This window comes from Clavelina lepadiformis, chromosome 3, assembly GCF_947623445.1.
Source record: "Clavelina lepadiformis chromosome 3, kaClaLepa1.1, whole genome shotgun sequence".
Taxonomy (NCBI): domain Eukaryota; kingdom Metazoa; phylum Chordata; class Ascidiacea; order Aplousobranchia; family Clavelinidae; genus Clavelina; species Clavelina lepadiformis.
In genome coordinates this window covers 19,954,712-19,974,760 of record NC_135242.1, presented here as the reverse complement: position 1 = coordinate 19,974,760, position 20,049 = coordinate 19,954,712, and the positions used below count along the sequence as shown (strand labels likewise).

Below are 20,049 nucleotides of genomic sequence, written 5' to 3'. Positions count from 1 at the left end.
ACATTAGTTTCTCCCGTTTTAAGATCAACGTCTAAAACTGAGTAAACGCTTACGCTGTTGACATCAGGGGCTTTTTTCCAGAGCTTGACGGTAAGTTAGTTCATTTATCAAAGCTATCATGAAATGTTCATTAGACAACATTCCAACAACATATTAAAAATATGAAAACAAAAAAAACGGGAAATACTTGCATAGATTTGCACAAAAACATCAAATTTTTGGTTTAAGCAGTAATTTTCCTACATTATAACAAATCAAGATGCAAACTGCCTTCAAAAATCGAATAAAGAACTGTGATTATATTAATGGTTATATTATGCAAGGTTTTCTGCAATCGTGGTAGGACACCAATCTTGTGCGCTGAAAGTTGTTTTTGGGCAACTTCCGATGCTGCTCCGATCATGTCAAGTGTCATAACTCATAAAATAAACTAAAAATTAACGATTTTGCTTATCGTTTGGTGCTTGAACAAATCCGGAATACCAGCCAGAAATATTTGTAAACTTTATTTTTTGTAATAGCATAATTTAATACGACGCGTTTGCGAATCAGGATGGCTACTTGTTAGCTTATCTGCAAACTGGCATAGCGTAATCATGCACATCTGTGTTTCGGCATTTCTGTAATACTTTATATAGGGTTTATATGAGGAAGCATTTTTCATCGGTACAAACAGTTGTTCGTATTCATCGAAATCGCATTTGTCAAAGATAAGATTTTTGTAAGAGGTAAGATAATACTTCTGGTGTAAACAAAAAGCTGTATATGAACGTGGTACAAATTTTCCAGAATATTCCGCATACATTTTCAGTAACATATAAACATATAAAATCTTTGGTGTTAAACGGACGAGCACGAAACAAAACGCAATTCCAGAATACACGGTAATTAAAACTAAGAGAAAGTACGTGACAGCGTAGGTTTCTTGATGTTGAATGATCTTTGGCCAGCACTATTCCAGAAAACGTCCTTTGGCAATCTTAGTGCGAAGGAGCAAGAAATTGAGACATTACAAGTTCCAAAAAAATTTAGTTGCCCGCAACCAAAGTTCTTTTCCCCAAAGGGCAAACTAACTGACGTCAAATGCAACCGGTAGGCCAATATACGGAAGACAACTTCTTCACAACAAACACATTTCAGAAAAACAAGCTATATTACACGAGTGTGACGTCAAGAGCTGTCTCATACTAATAGCTACTTAATAACTGGTAATTTCCCTGCCAAGAAGAGTAAAATTGGTTCCACGCCAAAGTCGGATTCGGTTGGATACCAAATAGTCAATAAATGTAACATTTGTGAAAAAAGAGCAAGTCTATAAAGCGGGCGACTGTGTGCATACTAAGCGCATTGAAGCAATTCGTTCAGAAGAGTCTGAAAAGCTACAAATCTAAGCTATAAAAACACAACCAGAATTATGGAGGCACTATTCACGTTTTGTTTTATCATTCCAATCTTTTCAGCAGCTGCCGTTGACGGTAAGAAGATATCATACTATAGCGTATATATTAGACTGATATGTAGTACAATTTAATTTCTTTATTCCCCAACAATATCAGATGAAGCACGGACTATACAAAGCAAGCAAAATTTGTGATTTTGTTAAAAGGTTTACGACTAACATCGGACCCTCGTTGCCCAGTACCAATCGGTTTTGGTATTTGTGAAACCTGTCCCAACAAATGTCACTGCGGTTCAATGTGTTGCTTTAACGGATGCGGAACAAGTTGTGTGCCAATACCGCTGCCGAAAGAACTAAGTATGTTCACAGCGGACAGTACTATAGGCTTACTACGATTATCCTTAATTCTTGCTGGCCTAAAACGTAGTGTTGTGGAATTACTGCATGACTTGAAAAGAAAAAAAATGTAATTTGAAGGTTGCTTAGCATACAAAAGGTGCTTGCCTTTGGAAGACTGTGTACCGGCTAGGGACTGCCCAGGCGTACCAGGTGCAAGGTGTACGCATGACTGCAATTGCAGAAAAGCTTTTCTTGGCTGTGATGGGCAACTTTTAACTCGTAGACAATGCGACCCAAACGCAGGTATAAAGCTGAGAATTAACCAAACTATAGCGTAAAATGCAAGTTGAATTTCGCATTTTAGAATAATTTTTTATTTGCATTGAATAACAACGAAAGTTAATACAAACAAGTAACCTAATGTTTGATATTTTATCAAAATTCCTTTTGTAAACTATTTAAACAAACCTACTTGGTGTTGTGCCTTGCCCAGACCCTGTGCCTACCGACCCAAGGTGTGAGCAACCAATAGGAGTAGGCACGTGCAGTGAAGACTGTCCAATCGATGGCTGTGGATGTGGACAGATATGTTGCTCAAACGGCTGTGGGAAAAGCTGCACCGCGATTCCTTTGCCCACCGAACTGAGTTGTCTAGCTTACACAACTTGTTTTCCACAACGTGACTGTGATCCAAAGAGAGATTGTCCCGGTGTACCCGGTGCTCGCTGCACTCATAACTGCCATTGTGGTAAAGCTTTCATAGGTTGCAATGGACAACTACTTACAAATGAGCAATGTAATCCAGGTAAAACAAATAGCTCTATTCATAATGTTTCCACAAGGCAACGCAATAAAGTTGTTTTCACGTTTACTTTCCGTATTCGTGAAATTTCTCCATTTCATCTTTTTAACAATCACGTTTTGCTTGCAGGAGCAACTTCACCAACTCCAAGACCATGCCTTCCCGGTAAAGATGTGACATATTGCTTTTTCGATCCTTGTCGAATGGCAACCTGCCCTTCTTTTCCGGAAGCTACTTGTTCGTCTGACCACTGCGGTGGTTGTAACGCTGTTTTCACCAATCGGAATGGAATTGTGTTGACAAAAGAAGAATGCCAAGAAGGTATAAGAACGTCATCTAATGTGTCCTTGTCCGAGGCTTCATTTCTGTAATTTTTTGTGTTGTATTAGATTGTCAGAAACCGTCTATAGTCTGCGTCAATGCGCCCTGTCGCTTTGCAAGCTGTCCCAACTATCCTGATGCCAGATGTAGGCCGGGACGATGCTTAAGTAATATCTGTGATGCTGTATTTACTTACCGAGGATTCATTCTAACACACGACGACTGCCATGGAAATATTCGTATGTAAAATTGTAAATTGAAGCTATAAGCATTACGTTCGTTTGATTTTGTCGAAACATTTGTTGGTTATTGCCGAGAGTTTCATCTTATGACTTGTTAATACGTAGCTCGTCAGTGCCCTCTGTCAATAGCTAACAACGAAGTGGTTACTTTTCAAATCACTTGTACGGATGAAAACAACGTCGGATCAAGATGCACCGCATCGTGTCCTCCAGGGAAGGAGCTTGTGGGACGCTCAAACATAGTCTGCGATGAAAGAAGCAAGTGGGCTCCAGGTGACTTCAGGAGCACTCAGTGTATCAAGGTTGATGTATGTCCTCCCGGTTCCGGTATGCCAAGGTGTGCTCCTGCATGCTTTAGAGCAAAGTGTCCTGCTCATCCAAAAGCCGTATGCGTAGACAATGATTGCGGTGGGTGCTTGTTCGACTTTTTTCTCAACGGTCGTAAGCTTACTAGAGAGGAATGTATTCCAAGAGGTAATTAGACATTTTCTATACAATCTAAACGTAAGCTTTGACATAAGTCAAAGCATGTTGCGGTTTGTCAATCTTCATGCATTTAATTTTAGGACCATGTCCATACTTGTTTCCGTATCCATTCTGTCAAAGAAAATGCAGACATGCCACATGCAGAGGTCACCCTGATGCTGTCTGCGAAGTGGACTGTTCCTGCAGTCCAGCGTTTTACAACCCGGCAACACTGGAACGAGTGCATTGCTCTACATGTAAGTACTCTATAGTATATGCAGTACCGCTACATCGAACATTGCTAACAGTACTTTACTATTTTATGCTTTTGTAATCACTACATATAGTACTATGTCAGCTGTAGCAGTTCCATCGCATTTCGTAGTTATTTTATAAAACTTATTTATAAACCCGTTTTTGCTTATGCACTTTATACAGTGCTCGAAGATTCTTCTGAAGAATTGTAATTCTTCTGAAAGAAACGTCAAGGAGCCTAATCATAATTCATTAATGTCCAATGCACAAATCTGAATCTTAAAGACCATATTGAAGTCACAATATGCTTATTCTCGTCATATTTTTGTCGTTCTATTGTGCAAAAATGTAACATTCTTTGGCATTTTGGCATTGTAAAATAAACAATTTGTGGATGCAATTATGAGTTATTTTTTTTATAAGCAGAGTGACTATTTCACCGTAAGTAAATAGGTCACGCAGTTAGACAAGCTGATAAGTGGTTAGATCAATTAGGTGAATAGGTATGCAAAAAGTTGATTTAAGCTATTTAGGGTTTAATTTAAGTTAAGTTTAGATTAAAAGGAAGATTTAGGTTAGTTTAGCTTATTATGTTATAACATAGTCAGGCTAGCAAAAGTAAGAAACCATAAAAAATAGCTTTGAAAGTACGTTTTTTTCCGGTGAGATAATGACAGCCTTTTGTAAATGGTGTACGATATTATTAAGAGTGCAAACTTCATTCACGCATGTATGATATATCTTTATTTATTGAAATTATTTATGGTTGTCGGAAATTATTTTCTAACTTATTGAAAGTGGACGCTGTGCGGTTTATCAAACGATCCAAAAACTACAAAACTTGCGATAAAAAGTGAGTCTATTAATTAAGTGAAACTTATACAACGCTGCAATTTGGTTCAAGGCATTTCATTTAGCTTTTGGTTATCTTGGACCTTTTTGTCTATTAATTACACGCGCCGTGTTTTTTATATTATAGATGGCAGTTTCATATCAATACATGTAAGGCCGAACCTTGATAATAATTCACCTGGCAAAAGAAGATATTAAAATATTACGGTAAATGCCAACTGAAAATTTGAAGAAATAGAGTGAAATTTTGTTATAGCGCGATTTTTCGGTGGTAGAAATAAAATGCCATCATGAAAAAAGCGGGATTGTGTTGTAGCAGATTGAAAATGACTGGATGACGATATTGAATGGATGGATGATTGATTGAAAATATAATCACTTGAGAGTAAGATGTAGGGATTTGTAACTCATACGCGGAATGAACATATAAGTCAAAATATTAAGAATCACCAACATTTACAAACAACCAATCAACCAACCAACATTACCAACAACCACCATACGGATGTTGTGACCAATAATACAACTGTGGCGTCGTGCCAACAAGTTATAAATAATATCGATTTCAGGTTGGTTTTAAAAGGCAATGCATTCCTTGGGAGGCCTTAACTAATACAGCATACGACGCCCCTGTGCAACAGAAGAATAATTAATTCTGACATTATTTTGGTGTTTCATTATTTTTGCGGGTCACATCGCTTTTTTAATTGTAGCCTATATCCAACTTTGCTTTTTATCGGGGCGCGTTAATAACAAAGTTTTCTTGCACTTCATCAAAAATTCGATAAAATTCGATATATAAGTTATAACAATGTATATAGAATACTTCATTGTCCCGATCCCGGATACTGATTATTATTTCCTCGCTGCCACATACCCAGGAGTTATTTAAAATGTGTAATCGTAACAACAAAAATAGCTTTTATTTTTACTGCAACAATAGTCCAGTAAGGAAGTTACTAAATTTTTATTTCTCATAAAGTTGATATTTACGTTGTTGAAACGCAACGATACACGACAACATATCACATTCTTTCTGTTTTAGCATCATAGACTATGGAGGTTATATCCTTCTGCAGCTCTACCCAGTCTTGCATCAACCGGGTGATGTCAGAGTATGGAAAGATTCATCCGACAAAAAAGGTATGAACTGGCTGGCAAGTCTGCCGAATAATAATAAGTTTCCGAAACCAAATAAGCTAATAACTGATCACACAAAAGAAAAACGGAAAATCTTTTAATCAGTCATTACTTTATGTGTATAAGTTTCCGGCTAAGGGCTTGTTGTGATTTGATGCCAAAAATTGCCTGCTTTGAGAAAGGATAGGATGAGAAAGGATGCTTTGAAAAAATGCTTTGAGAAAGGATAAGTTTTAACATCATTATAAGCTAGTATATGTATGGTAACGTTCTTGGTATCACATTGGGTGTTTTCGACGTTTACCGTAATTGTGAGATGTGCAATAACATTTCTGTTTATTGTCAGAGAGCGTTTTGCTTTATTTGATCTCCGTTCTTCATTTTCCTGTATGGATGGATGGCAATTTTTTACGAATAAAAGTATAGTTTCTAAAATGTACCGAAAAATAAAAGCAAACTAATCACACTCGCTTTCTCGTGATTCAGAAATGAGAAACATTTTTTTCTGGTTTCACTGCACGTTTAAACTCCAATTTTAAACCAAGAGCCAGAATTCATAAAACATCCGGTAATTTATACGCCCGAGGACAAGCAAAAAGTCCAAAGTTGTAGAACCTATTACAGCAAGTCTAATTAAAGCAAGTACTTTACTATAAGTTTTGTGGTAATACTGCTGAATTATTCCTGAAACCAAAATAAAGAGAGAGATGTTTTTGTCTGTCAAACAATGCTTTGATGCATTCATTTTCCCAGAAAGTAAGCGATAGATTAATATATACTTGCCTTATTTGCGATTGATCAACTAGCACTCCCAACGTCGCACTTATGACTAATTACAACCTGATAAAATGTCATATTATATCTATAAAAAATTTCAATTGCCCGGGAGGTTTCCAAGCACGTATTTCAAGTTAATGTCATTAACCTCGGCCCGGTAATAACAAGATTGGTCAATTTAAATACGTCACGCACGACTTTCTATATAAATACATCAGATTGCAAAACTTATTTGTCATTCTTGATAAAGTTGCGATAGAGCAACTATTTGCTTTGACAAACTGTAGATTATGAAGGCGTTGAAGATTATACTGCTGGCGGCTTGTACCTTGCTTTTCGAAAGCATTAATGCTCAAGGTGAACATTATTAACCTCGTTTTGTGATTAAAAATGTTGTTTTTAGAAACGTTCTTTCGTTTTAAAAATAATTATAATATTCAATAAACATTTTTTTAGGTTCTTTAATCATTGATCGACGTTGCCCGGCCAATAAAGATATTGGAATCTGTGCAAATGTATTAAGACCAACATGTACAAGTTGTGGTTGCCGGGAAATGTGCTGTCCAGTGGGATGTGGACGAACCTGTCTTCCAATACCTCTACCGCAAGAATTAGGTACACCTGCTATGATCAGGTTTATACTGACATTTTGTAAGATAAAAGTTAAAGATAATACCAGAAACTTTTGCAAAACCACTCACCAGACCTTGAGGGGCGTGCTACATTAAACAAAATGTCAATGTTCTACGTTAAGTAAAATGTTGTTGACAGACTGCTTGAAATCCACAACATGTTCTTCCGATGTTTGCGACGGACAAACCTGCCCAGGGGTTCCAAATGCTCAGTGCACCCCTGACTGCAATTGCAGGCCAGTGTTTCTTGACTGCGATGGTCGAATCGTTGATAGAAACGAGTGCAATGTGCCATCGACAGGTAATTTTAAAATAAATAAAAATGAATGTGAGCCTGTATGTTACGTATTACACTCTGGGACTGAATATATTTTGTTTTTCTTAGGCGGTTGTCTGCCAGGAGTTCCAACTGCACTTTGCACTCTTCCGCCATCGTGCGATGTTGCGACATGTCCGGGCGTTCCAGGTGCTACTTGCAGAAACAACTTTTGCGGAGGATGCAGCGCTATCTTCACTGCTCCTAACGGTGACGTGCTCACGGATGACGAATGCAAAGGTACTACGAATCTTACGAGAAACCCTGTAGCCTACAGTTAATTTTTATATAGAAACAGATGCATAAGGGAAAATGAAAATTAAGGAAACTAAAAAATCTAGTGCTGGTTCATAACCAGCATGCAGCCGTATCTTAAGCTGAACTCTGTAACAATATAGTTAAATGTAATGTACTTCTCTTGCAGTGTGCACCAGGCCCAGATTTTGCTACGTAAGCCCATGCAGGACGGCGAGATGCCCTAATTTTCCAAGGGCTACCTGCAGATCTGCTCGTTGCGATACTTGTGTTCCTGTATTCACGTTTCTCGGTTTCGTTCTTACAGAAAAGCAGTGTGGTTCCCTCGGTAATTGTGATGTTTTTGATAAGCAACGGAATGTAGAAGTTTATGTAATGATACGAACTTACAATGACATGTTTAAGAGTAACTTTAACAAGATAGGGACGGTACGTGCAAAATATTTTGTTATTAGATATTAGATATTTTGTTATTTTGTTATTTGAATATTTTGTTGTTGTAACATTGTAAATTGACTGTATTTTTTGGTTAAAAATATTTGTTTAACTGTGTTTAACGTCTGCTGCTTTTCTATTTACAGGGTTTCCTCACTGCGTTCCACTAAACACAAATTTACCACACACCTGCAACGATGGCAATAACATCGGGTCAGTTTGTACAATCAACTGTCCACCTGGTCAAGTGGTCAAAGGTCCTGCCAGTTCACAATGTAGAGAAAATGGTCACTGGGTTCCAAGTCTAGGCACAACCGAATGTGTACCAGGTATGAATAAACGAATGTGTTTATGTTTACGGTAAAATGTTGATATGATGCAAACGCCGCAGAAAGAGCAAATACAACACCAAAACTGATTTGTAGTATTTTTTATCATTTGTGGTTTAAACAGACCCTCGCTGCCCACGGCCTTCTGGAGATTTTGGAATATGCCCTGTATGTAATCCAGATGAGTGTTCCCCAGGACAAATATGTTGTCCGACTGGCTGCGGTTCAACGTGCTCTTACCCAATAGGTAAAACTGATGTTTGCTAAACCAAGAAATTGTGAATAGCATATTAAGAGAGATAAGAGCAATATGTTATTTAAGCTAGGTTCGGACATGGATACATTATACTTGTACACAAATATGTCATTTTATCATAATCTTATAAACTTTCTACGGTTATAGGATTTCCTCACTGCGTTCCACTAAATACAAATTTACCACACACCTGCAACGATGGCAATAACATCGGGTCAGTTTGTACAATCAACTGTCCACCTGGTCAAGTGGTCAAAGGTCCTGCCAGTTCAAAATGTAGAGAAAATGGTCACTGGGTTCCAAGTTTAGGGACAACTCAATGTGTACCAGGTAAGAGTTTTGAAACAATTACTGAAAGAAAATCATTCCAATGGTGTTAAATGCATGCTATGTGCTAACTTATGCTTGCGTAGATCCTCGCTGTCCGCCTCGCCGCGGATTTGTTGGAAGATGTCCTATGTGTAATCCAGACCATTGTCAACTTGGCCAGATATGTTGTCCAGCCGGCTGTGGTTCAATATGCACTGAACCGTTAGGTAAGTTTACATTCCAAAATTACCATATCTATAATAAACAAGCTTACAAGGTTATTCTTTTTACATTTACAGAATGTCCTCCTCCGGTAGATCCAAGAGCCTTTGTAAATTTTAGAGTGCGATGCACTCACGGAAGTTATGTTGGTTCAAAATGCACTGCGACTTGTAGAAAAGGTTTACAGCTGGTTGGAGTGTCGCAAATTGTCTGCGGTAGAAACGAGATGTGGAATCCAAGCGACCTCACAAACTCCATCTGTGTCAAGATAGACCAATGCCCTCCGGGATCGCCGCAGGTGAGATGCGCTTATCCTCCTTGTCGGGGTGCAAGATGCCCGGCCTATCCCGATGCCGTGTGCAGAGATAACTATTGCGGAGGATGCGACTTTGACTTTTACCGTTTGCAAAATGGAAAGCCTCGAAAATTGTCAAGAAGAGACTGTATTGAAAGTAAGAAATTCTTTCAGATTATGCTATAATTGTTGTAAACGTACATATACGTAACCTGATTTGCTGTAATACTTAAAGCCCTTTCCTAGACTTGGCAGGAAAACAAGGCTCGAAAAGCAAAGGCATAAAATGTTACACCCTACAAATTACTTAACAAAAACCCCTTAATTTCGTACACATTTTCCAGAGTTATGCTCAAACGAGAACTGCAAGTTGGCATGCCGCAATACCAAGTGCCCTGCTTATCCAGATGCCATCTGTGAACCAACTTGTTTTTGTGTACCCAAGTTTTACGATCCCGTCACACTGCGCAGGGTGAAATGCCACTAGCTGCCATAACACCGACGTAACAGGCTTCGTGTAAAATATTGTGTTGTTTCATTATGATCTCATGAACAATGTTCAGATAGTTGTTGCGTTTACTTGTGTTGTTCAAAAATATTACAGAAGAGAAACAGGAATCATGCTGTGGTTGATCTAGTTAAAAACAAATAACTACAAAAAGGCGGTAAGCAAGAAAGAAAAACTTGCAGTGCATGCGCAACAGTTAGGCAAGTATGGTCTACTCAGACAAACATAACAAACAAAAAAACATGCATGAAAAAATCGGTCACAGTGGTCACAATATGGTCACAGTGGTAATTTAAAACCAATTTTCGTAAAATCTCAGCAGTTCTGTAACTTTATAATCCCAACGCTGGAATAATCGAAACTCCATGTTATACGAATTTTAACACAACTTTATTAGCAATATCTTTAATTTTGTTGATCATGTTGATCATGTTTTGTTGATTTTGTTTTGAAAGATCACTACAAAGCGTCCTCGTTGTTTTCCTCGGCTGCGTGCAAGGAATTTCGCAAAAATGGTCGGAACTATACTAAATATAGACGTTTAGGTTTAAACAAATATTAAGTAAGACTGAAACACCAAGAGTCATGAATTAAGCAGGTAAGGAAAAATTAAGCTGGTGTGTCAACGAGGATCCAGTAACCGCTTGGCACAACGAAAGGCGTTGTAGGTCGTTTGGCATTTAATAGTTGGTAGATTGAAAGGATACTTCAAAACGTTTCATCATCATTCTGTCACGTTTATTTCAAATCTTTTTTGTACCAAATGAAACGTGTCATGAGTTTGGCTAACCGCCCATAACGACTGATCTCTGACGACTGACGAATCTGACCTCTTATTTTCGACCTGACCTGGTATGGGTGTCCCATTGAAAACAAAGTTTCCTCCGGTGTAGCTCGAAAGTTCATCGAAGCACTCAAGCTACTCTGCCAAGACAACAAAGCAGTAGAGGCCAATAGAAGAGTTTCTGGCATCTTACTTACAGGTTGGGGACCAGCAATAGGTGCGTACAGTGAAAATGATAATCACTTTGCGAAAAGTGAAAGAAAGCAAGAACCGCCAATGCTAAGTGACATGAAGCGGATATATATTACAATACAAACCAGCACATTTATATCTTTACAACAGTCATCATATCATGACATATCATATCATGAATATAGTATTGATGATTTGCTGCCTTCTAGTGGCGAAAACGTCAGAACGACCTAACTTATATTATATAATATATAGTATCAACTAATACCTTTCATGGTTTAGCTTTAGACTTTAGACTGTTCAGAGAGTGTTAAGTTAAATTTTTATTGTGTTTATGTTATTATTGAAAGTTTGAATACAAATGTTTCCTAAGATAGCGACAAAGGACGTTTAATGAATGGTGTGAATGGTTCAGAATGTTTATGCAATATGATCTTGCTTTGTTTGCCATGATTTAAATCAAGTTATTTTAACAACATTCGGTATAGAAAAAAGCAATCCACTAACCGAAATAAATAAATAATTCTATTTCAACAAGCTTGTTTTTGCCTTTTCTGTGTCCTGTTGCTCAGCCGTCGGTTAACTGTGTCATTGCACCTTGCTCGGTTGCTCAGTGTCCTAGACGACCCGATGCGCCCTGCACAAACAACTACTGCGGTGGTTGCAATGTCATTTTTAAAGATGCGGAGGGAAATGTTAAATGACATGAAAAAATGAAAATGGAAACAGAAGCGAATCGCAATCCTGGTAATTAAATGATGGTTATGAATAAAAAAAATTTCAAAAATAATAACAGGCAAAGTTGGGCACGACCGCTGTTCTTTAGGAGCGCCCTCATGACTGCATTCATTTTTGCCAAGTTCGTTATCACATTAACGGTGAGTCGTGGCACCACAAAGATTAAAAGAGATGTAATAAAAACAACGGTAGAAACCCAGCGATAAACTAATCAGTTATAAAGAAAAGTGGGTAGAAATAACCACAAAAAATAGAGCCGCGGCTACTATATACAGGAGATGACAAATAATAATGATAAGAGATAACACTACGTAACAAAATTAAAAAAAATTTTTGTTTGGCTACATTTATTAAGTGTAACTGTATGATTTTCAAGCGCTGATTTCAAAAATGCTATCAGTTTTTTTCTATCATCGATCGTTTTCAAAATACAAAAATTTCCGTTTTTTGTGATTTTCCATTAACTGTAGGTATTTTATGCGGTTATGATCTGTGTCTGTCAGCACTATCATGTTGTAAATGGGCGTCCTATTTACTTGAGAAAGTGAATGGGAGTGGGAGTTTGAAATGCAGACGAATGTGCTTTTATTTCTTATCTCAGTTTTCATTTTATCTATTTATGTTAAATTCAGTATAGTCTCATTAGAAAGTCATGTTTAGTGTTTACAGAGAGAAGTATGCCATATAATTACATTTTGTACAGTTAAGTATTGTGTAAATCTTAGATTCAGTTCATCTTTTAAATAGTAGAAATCAAAATGTCTAGTAGAGAGTGAAACAATTTAAGTAAGAGTACTGCCTACCCCACAGGAATAGGCACTTGGAGTTTTCTGTCTACTTTGACATTTTTGAAGACCTTTGCTATTGCAAATATGTGGAAGGCCTGTTTTGTGCTGTTGGAATAATTCATGATCCTACTCAGTGGCGGCGTTTCATTGACAGTTCTACCAAAAGTCTTAAAGCAGTGTTACTTCACAATGGCAACATATACCCATCAATTCCACTTGCTTATTCCTTACAGATGAAAGAAGATTATGAAAACGTCAAGCAACTGCTCATTAAAATCAATTACACTCAGTTTAAGTGGTATGTTTGTGATGACTTTAAAATGTTGGGAGTTTTGCTTGGTCTGCAGGGTGGTTACACAAAATACTCTTGCTTTCTGTGCTTGTGGAATAGTAGAGCTGACGGTGAGCACTATGAGAAAATTAATGGCCGACACGGGAAAAACTAAACCCAGGAATGTACAACGTTATTAGGGAACCTCTTGTAAGCCGGGAAATAGTTTTACTGCCTCCACTTCATATCAAATTAGGTCTGGTAAAACAGTTTGTCAAAGCTTTGGATTTTCAAGGACAAGTTTTTCAAGAAATCCGTTCAATGTTTCCCAGACCATCACTTACCAAAATAAAAGGAGGAATATTTGTTGGTCCTCAGATAAACACAATGTTAAAGTGTAAAAGCTTGGAAGAAAAAATGAATGAAACAGAAAAAGAAGCGTGGCAAGCATTTCGAGGTGTGGTTGATGGATTTTTGGGAAATAAAAGGGACAGAAATTACAAAGAGTTGGTGGAGAAACTGATCAAAAGTTACCAAAACATGGGTTGTCGCATGTCTGTCAAACTTCATTTTTTATGTCCGCATCTGGATTTTTTTCAAGAAAATCTACGTGATTTCAGTGAGGAGCGCGGTGAGAGACTTCATCAGGATATTGAGCCAATGGAAAAACGATATAAAGGCCGCTGGGATAGTGTAATGATGGGAAACTACATTTGGTCTTTAGTAAGGCAAGACAGGAGTAGTCATAAAAGAAAAACTCGCTCAAAAGTACATTTTTGAACGACTCTTACTGTTTGACAAAACTATGTTACATTTATCTTCAAGCCTTCCTTATTAACGTTTTTAAACTGGTTTTTGCGTTTAATAAACCAAACAGAACCTTGATGTGGAGCTAAAATCTACTGCAAGAGTAGAACACGATTTGCTGTACTTACAGCTATATCAAAATTTGAATATCTCAAAAAGTAACGATGGTACGAAAAAACTAACTGGATTTTTGAACTCAGCACCCAAAAATACATAAAGGGGCATTAAAAAAAGTAGCCAAACAAAAATTGTGTTACGTAGTGTAATCAACACAAACGTAAACTGAAATCTAGAGAGGGTGCCGTGACAGCAAGACGCTCTACGTCAGAAGAAACTTAAAAACCTCTCCTTTTTCTGAACGACGCTAGTCAGGACAATAAAAACCGGCAATCTGGAATGCTGGGAATGTGGTCATGAGTGACGTAAAGATGTACGCACAAAGTGTGTGTGGAGCACAAAATCAATCTTAAATAGGCAAGAGTGCCGAAGGCCAAAGCAAAGGTGAGAACGGCAAACCTAAAAACATAATCAAAGTTGTTAAAATATACAAACAAATCATTGTCGTGGTGCTTCTGGTCACGTCGTCGCTCTCAATATTCCAGAACGTGTGTTTCAATACTAAAAACGATCGAATTATGTCGACCAAATAGGAAATCATCGAAAACAAAGTTTTTTCACATTATAGCTTTTACAATATAATTATGCTCTATATAAGCAAATCAATAAAAAAAATTTCATTGTAGGTTGAGCTGTTTCAACAAATTGATAGTAATCAGGTTTGTGAGATGGTAAAAAATAATTGAGAACGCAATAGAACAAAAGAAAGGTTATTAAAATAAAATAGAATACCGGAAATCGATATCCGACATCAACAAATCGATTTCCATGCTGTATGTATATATTACATCTAACCGCCTTAATTTGTGGTAACAGTTGGATATGGTGACTCGTTACAGCATTTTAAGTATCAGTACGTTAGGCGCAAATATCGGACCTTCAATATGTCGGTAAAAATTTAATGTGTTTTGTAAGTTACTTTATATACATACTGCATTATAACTTTAAAATGCTTTTTCCAGCGTGATTACTTGCAAGTATATAAGCAAAGCAACACTATGTCACCATTTTTCGATCAAATTTCTGCAATTGCACAAGAATTACATGTTATGCTTCTTTGCTGCCTTAACTAACTAAACGAGTTGATAAACACGGAAAAACTTCAAGATCTTAAAAATACTTTGCATCACTTAATTAGGTAATAATTATACGGGTTTAGCCGGAAAACGAACACAACCGCAGTCCGCAGGTCAGGTTTTGCGGTAGCCTATAACAACATAGTAGTGGCCACTGGACTATACCACCTAACCTTGCAGAGAAAGTTCAAAAAATAAACTATCTTAGTTGTTTTGACTGCAGGGCAAATCAATTTTTGTATTTGAAAATCCTGAACTTATAAAAAGGAGATCAAACAACAAAGTGGTTCTTTTACGAAAAGCAGCTTTTTTGAAAATCTTATTCACAAATATGAATACAGAGAACAGTACATGTAGACAAATATGCGAAATACGAATGCAAACTTCTGCAAATTTCCGGAACACTCCCAACGTGAAACATTGTTAGTATAATTAAACGTTGTAACAAAAAAGATTAAAATTAAACATTAATATAAATAAGCAGCATTATCAATTTTCAAACTACGTTGCAATAATACGTACACTTTATATGACGACGAGCGAGTGACGTGCAAAGTATTTCTCACGCTGCGAAGATTTGCGCTCCAAGTACCGCCACCCTCAAGGTAGCGGGCCCTCCAGTTATAGAGAGCATTCAGCGCTTTTCTTTGCCTCGGGCGTTGTCTTTTGTTAATTTTGCCGATACGATTATTGATAAGACTCAGTTATATGGGTCGAGAAGCCGAAAGAAAGCTATTAGAAGTTTAGTTTTGTAATAAATTGCAAAAAAATCAGGAAAAATGCATCTTCTGCTTTTCATTTGTTGCAGTTTGCTGGTGGTAAAAGTCTTCGGACAAAGTAAGTCAACTTGGGTAAATGTATGCCTGCGAAAAAAAGTGTTAAGTTTTTATTATGTGACAATAACAGCAGCGAAAAAATTTAAGCGTAGTAATTCATCATATTTTCCGTAATCTTAAGATCCTTATGTGGATTTAGGCTTCCGTAATAACTAATAATACATCCTTCAGTTTAAACACATTTGACCAACTCGTCCACTCTCTGGCGCTACTGTCCCACGCAACAGGAAATTCCAAAATATAGTTATGTCATTGATTACCGGCTAAATCTTATTAATTTCTATAAAGGTTTTACTTTAATGAAAATCTTAGCAAAGAGATATCAGCGATCGTGAAAATACGCGGTCTGCGTATGCAGTAGTTTAACTGCCACACCGCATTTTAACGTCGGTTCTATTCACCATTCAGTCCCATTCCCCATACGTAACAATAGTATCGTCTACTAATCGCCAACGGCAAAATAGCGCAAAATGTTGCCCAAGCGGATTTATGAAATATGACAATATGGTATAACTTAGTCTTTTTTCAAAATGGCAAGAAAAATTTGGTTGTATTAACATAGCATTTGCTGCGTGTACCGGTAAGCACTTACAATAAGTACAGTTACTTTATGTTAAGGACAAATATAAAAAGAAACAGAGTAACTACATAAAGCCAGCGTATAGATGCAAACATTTAAAATGCATAAACGTTTGGAGTGGCAGCTGTACTCAGTTTCAATGCAAAGTCGAACCAACTTTAGATTTTAGTGAAGACTATTTTTCTTGCTAAAGTTTGTCAAAAAAAATTTGACTGTGTATGTTGGCTTTTTTCTTTATCCGTTTTTTTTTATAGCGATAGTGACACTTATTCATTACAGTCATAAGAAGAAATCAAAGCCCACGAGGTGTCCTTTTTCAAAGGAGCTAATAATTCTAATATATCCTGCTTCCAAAACAACAAAGGAGAAAAATCGCTTGCAATTTAAAGGGAATTAAAAAAAATGAAGTTACTAACGATGTTAGGAAATCAAACATCGCTGTTTTTCTTTAGATTATGCAATATTGTCGCACCAACTAAAACCACTTTTTACACAGATTGTCCTCCTGGAACGCCAGTGGCTACCTGCCTACCTCTGCCTTGTCGGATAGCCAGCTGCCCTGGTAGGCCTGACGCAGTTTGTAGAAATAATTTCTGCGGACGTTGCAGTACCAGTTTCATTGATAGGAGAGGGAATGAACTAAACGACTTTCAATGTTGCCCCAATTTGCTGACGCTTTCCTGCTTTGCAAACCGGTGCGAAAGAGCGTCGTGTCCCGGTGAACCCAACGCTCTTTGCGTTCAGAATCGATGCGATTGTGGAGTTAGATTTTACAACGTGGAAACCGGTCGATTCTTGTCAGAACAAGAATGTAACCGTGATGATGAACCGCAATCAGGTATTTTTGTCTGCATGTAATACGGTACGACATATGCAATATACCGTGTATGTAGATCTTGAAAACGTATGTCCTCTCAAAAGGGACTGCAATAATCATATGTGCGACAGATTTATTTGCTACAAAAATTGACTTAAATTGTCTTGGATACACATATTTAAGGCTTTAACTTTTGATTTTTTTTCAATTAACGTAGAATGTCCACCCGGCGTGCCTGTGGCTTCCTGCCGCCCGTTACCCTGCTTGCTGGCGACGTGTCCTGGAGTACCTGGCGCTACATGCACCAACAACTTCTGCAATGGCTGTAGCGCCGTGTTTAGAGACAGTAATGGAAATGAGCTTGATGATTCTCGATGTTGTCCCAACCTAGCCGCTCTTTCATGCCCTTCGAACAGGTGTCAAAGAGCGTCATGCCCCGGGGTGCTAGAAGCACAATGTTTTCCTAATCGGTGTGACTGTGGAGTTACTTTTGTAAACAGCGCAGGAAGCATACTAACCGATGACCAATGCAACCGCATACGTGAGAATCACGATTAATTAATAGTTAAACAATGAACATTGCATAGTGCACGTGCACACGTTTGTTTTATAATGCAGGTATATAGACACTATACACGAATATAGTTTGTAGACAACGGAAAATATTAACAGAATTGGGAAATCAAAAGAAACACGTTAAAACATACGAATAAACAAAGTGTTTCTTATACAAAGTTATAACGGGATTTATATTTTGTAGAAAATAAAAAATGCGAATGCAATAAGCTAACTTTCATAAGCTTCCATCCATTTGTGCTTACAGAATGTCGACCAGATGAACCACAGGCATCATGTTCTCCGTTACCGTGCCTGTTGGCATCGTGCCCTGGAGTGCCAGACGCAACTTGTATTAACAGTTTCTGTAGCGGTTGCAGTGCTGTCTTCAGGGACAGGAGGGGCATCGTTTTGAGCGATTCTCAATGTTGTCCGAATCTACCGGCACTGACTTGTGCCGCTAACAGGTGTCAAACTGCTTCTTGTCCAGGGGTTCCTGATGCACGATGCTTCCCTAACCGATGTGACTGTGGAGTTACTTTTGTTGACAGCAGTGGAAATGTAGTAACTATGCAACAATGCTTCCCTGTTGGTAAGTAAACCCTCAGCTTTAAAAGCAATTGATGCAACAAAGGCGTCATTTGCAAAACTTTATCTTTAGAACCAGTTTTTTTACCAAAAATTAAGCTTCTGTAATTTGTTTACAACAACATTTTGTGATGAAATTAACTTTTTTATTGCTTTTGAATGAGCAACGTTACAGAGGATAAACTTTAAAACAAATAGTGCTTTTATAATTACTAGCTGGTTTGCAGATCGGAGGTGCAGTCAAACATCTTACCCAATTGCCTGCACTAGAATTTCACAAACTTGTCCACAGCAATGCCCAAGAGGCCGAATTTGTTGCCCCAGGAACTGCGAGCAATTCTGCGCCATCCCAGGTAGGTAACAGTGGAATAGATTCTGACTTGGTGCCTGTGGATAATTTAGTTTTTATATGCTTTGTTTTTGTTACCTTTGCTAAGCTGTAGCAAACAAACTATCCTTAAATTATTTCAACAATTTTATTTATTTGCCAGTGTCTACTTGCGAACCAGTTGTCGATCCAAAAGCAGATATCGAATTCACCTTAAGTTGCAGTAACGGTGACCGACAAGGTTCAACATGTATAGCAAAATGTCCAGATGGTCAAACGCTCGTTGGCGGACCTGCACGAACGCAGTGCCTGGGATCTTTTGGTTTCTTCACTCGCAGAGCGCCAACTTGGAGACAGGGTACATTAACTAATGCAAAATGCGAAGTTAGGCCAACTACAACCAGTAGGTCGTGCTCGAACCTAGCGAACTGTCTTGTTCGCAACACGAATTTGTGTGGTCTCCGAACTTGCTCAGCATTCCCAGGCGCCATTTGTGTACCTGACCCCTGTACCTGCTCCTACAACTTCTATTTCGGTGGATTGAAAATACCTCGAAATTTCTGTAGCTCCAGTTCTTTCAACACAGGTAAGTGTAGTGAGCGTTCTTATGTATACGTATGACGACATGTGATATTCAAAAAATTATGAACCGTGTAATTTAAAGATGCAGATTTTAGTTGTTCTAAAGATAAAATTATTTTCCAGGATCGCTATTAAGTTCCTTCCTAGGACGATGAGGGAACAATTCAATAGAAGCAGTTTCCATCATCTAAAACCGGAATACAGACTATTTCTTTACGAACTGTTCATTGATATTGATTATCCTGTGTTTATAATTTTAACATTAGCAAGTACACTTCCATGCTATTAATTTTCCAAGACCACAGATTTATGTGTGGTTGTGCTTTTCCTGACCGGAATGTATAGCGTGTAATTGATTTTCCTGGTGGGAATTAAAAAACAAAGGGACGTATAATCTCTTTGCCTTGTCTAATGTGGCTTTGATAATTTAAATTCTTCAAACTGCAGTATTGGTTGTTCTGGTACCGATATACAGCAAACAATATATGCTGTTTAACAATTGCGAATTCAATTGATTCTTGAATGTTCATGAGAATATCCCTTATACAAAAAATAATCCCATAAGACAAAACCGTTTTTCAAGGTCATAGCCGCAATAAATTCAGATTGGTTCTATTGCAAAATTTTTCTACGGTCCAAGGAAACCGTTATAAGCATTACTTGGTCCTATTTGTAAAGAAAATGTTGTAGGAATAACAGTAGGTCAATTTAAAACCAATGCACTTTCAACCGCACCAACAATTAAAAGTGCTAGGCTATTTGCTAGGTTACTACATAATTGAAGTCCTGTACGCAGAATTAGATGCTCAAGCTACGTGTACGTGCGTAATTATAACATGCG

The 20,049-nt window shown here is 37.7% G+C and overlaps 3 protein-coding genes across 3 annotated transcripts; all 3 read left to right on the top strand.

The window, feature by feature from the left end:
* The first annotated feature begins 1,317 nt into the window (after window positions 1-1,317).
* LOC143448701 (uncharacterized) lies at window positions 1,318-4,223 on the top strand. Its single transcript, XM_076948548.1, has 9 exons — window positions 1,318-1,475; window positions 1,607-1,756; window positions 1,877-2,041; window positions 2,232-2,543; window positions 2,670-2,861; window positions 2,930-3,100; window positions 3,209-3,577; window positions 3,670-3,825; window positions 4,007-4,223. The coding sequence occupies exons 1-9, from the start codon at window positions 1,415-1,417 to the stop codon at window positions 4,033-4,035; spliced, it is 1,605 nt and encodes a 534-aa protein (XP_076804663.1). The 5' UTR covers window positions 1,318-1,414; the 3' UTR covers window positions 4,036-4,223.
* Window positions 4,224-6,793: 2,570 nt separating this feature from the next.
* Window positions 6,794-10,259, top strand: LOC143448700 (P-selectin-like). The gene is made up of 11 exons (XM_076948547.1): window positions 6,794-6,949; window positions 7,049-7,207; window positions 7,364-7,525; window positions 7,610-7,780; window positions 7,965-8,123; window positions 8,377-8,559; window positions 8,684-8,806; window positions 8,963-9,145; window positions 9,229-9,351; window positions 9,424-9,798; window positions 9,986-10,259. Exons 1-11 carry the CDS (start codon window positions 6,883-6,885, stop codon window positions 10,126-10,128), a joined length of 1,848 nt encoding a protein of 615 aa, XP_076804662.1. The 5' UTR covers window positions 6,794-6,882; the 3' UTR covers window positions 10,129-10,259.
* Window positions 10,260-15,567: 5,308 nt separating this feature from the next.
* LOC143450607 (uncharacterized) lies at window positions 15,568-19,620 on the top strand. The gene is made up of 7 exons (XM_076951221.1): window positions 15,568-15,759; window positions 16,835-17,176; window positions 17,373-17,696; window positions 17,979-18,302; window positions 18,526-18,651; window positions 18,790-19,212; window positions 19,332-19,620. The coding sequence occupies exons 1-7, from the start codon at window positions 15,702-15,704 to the stop codon at window positions 19,361-19,363; spliced, it is 1,629 nt and encodes a 542-aa protein (XP_076807336.1). The 5' UTR covers window positions 15,568-15,701; the 3' UTR covers window positions 19,364-19,620.
* Window positions 19,621-20,049: the final 429 nt, after the last annotated feature.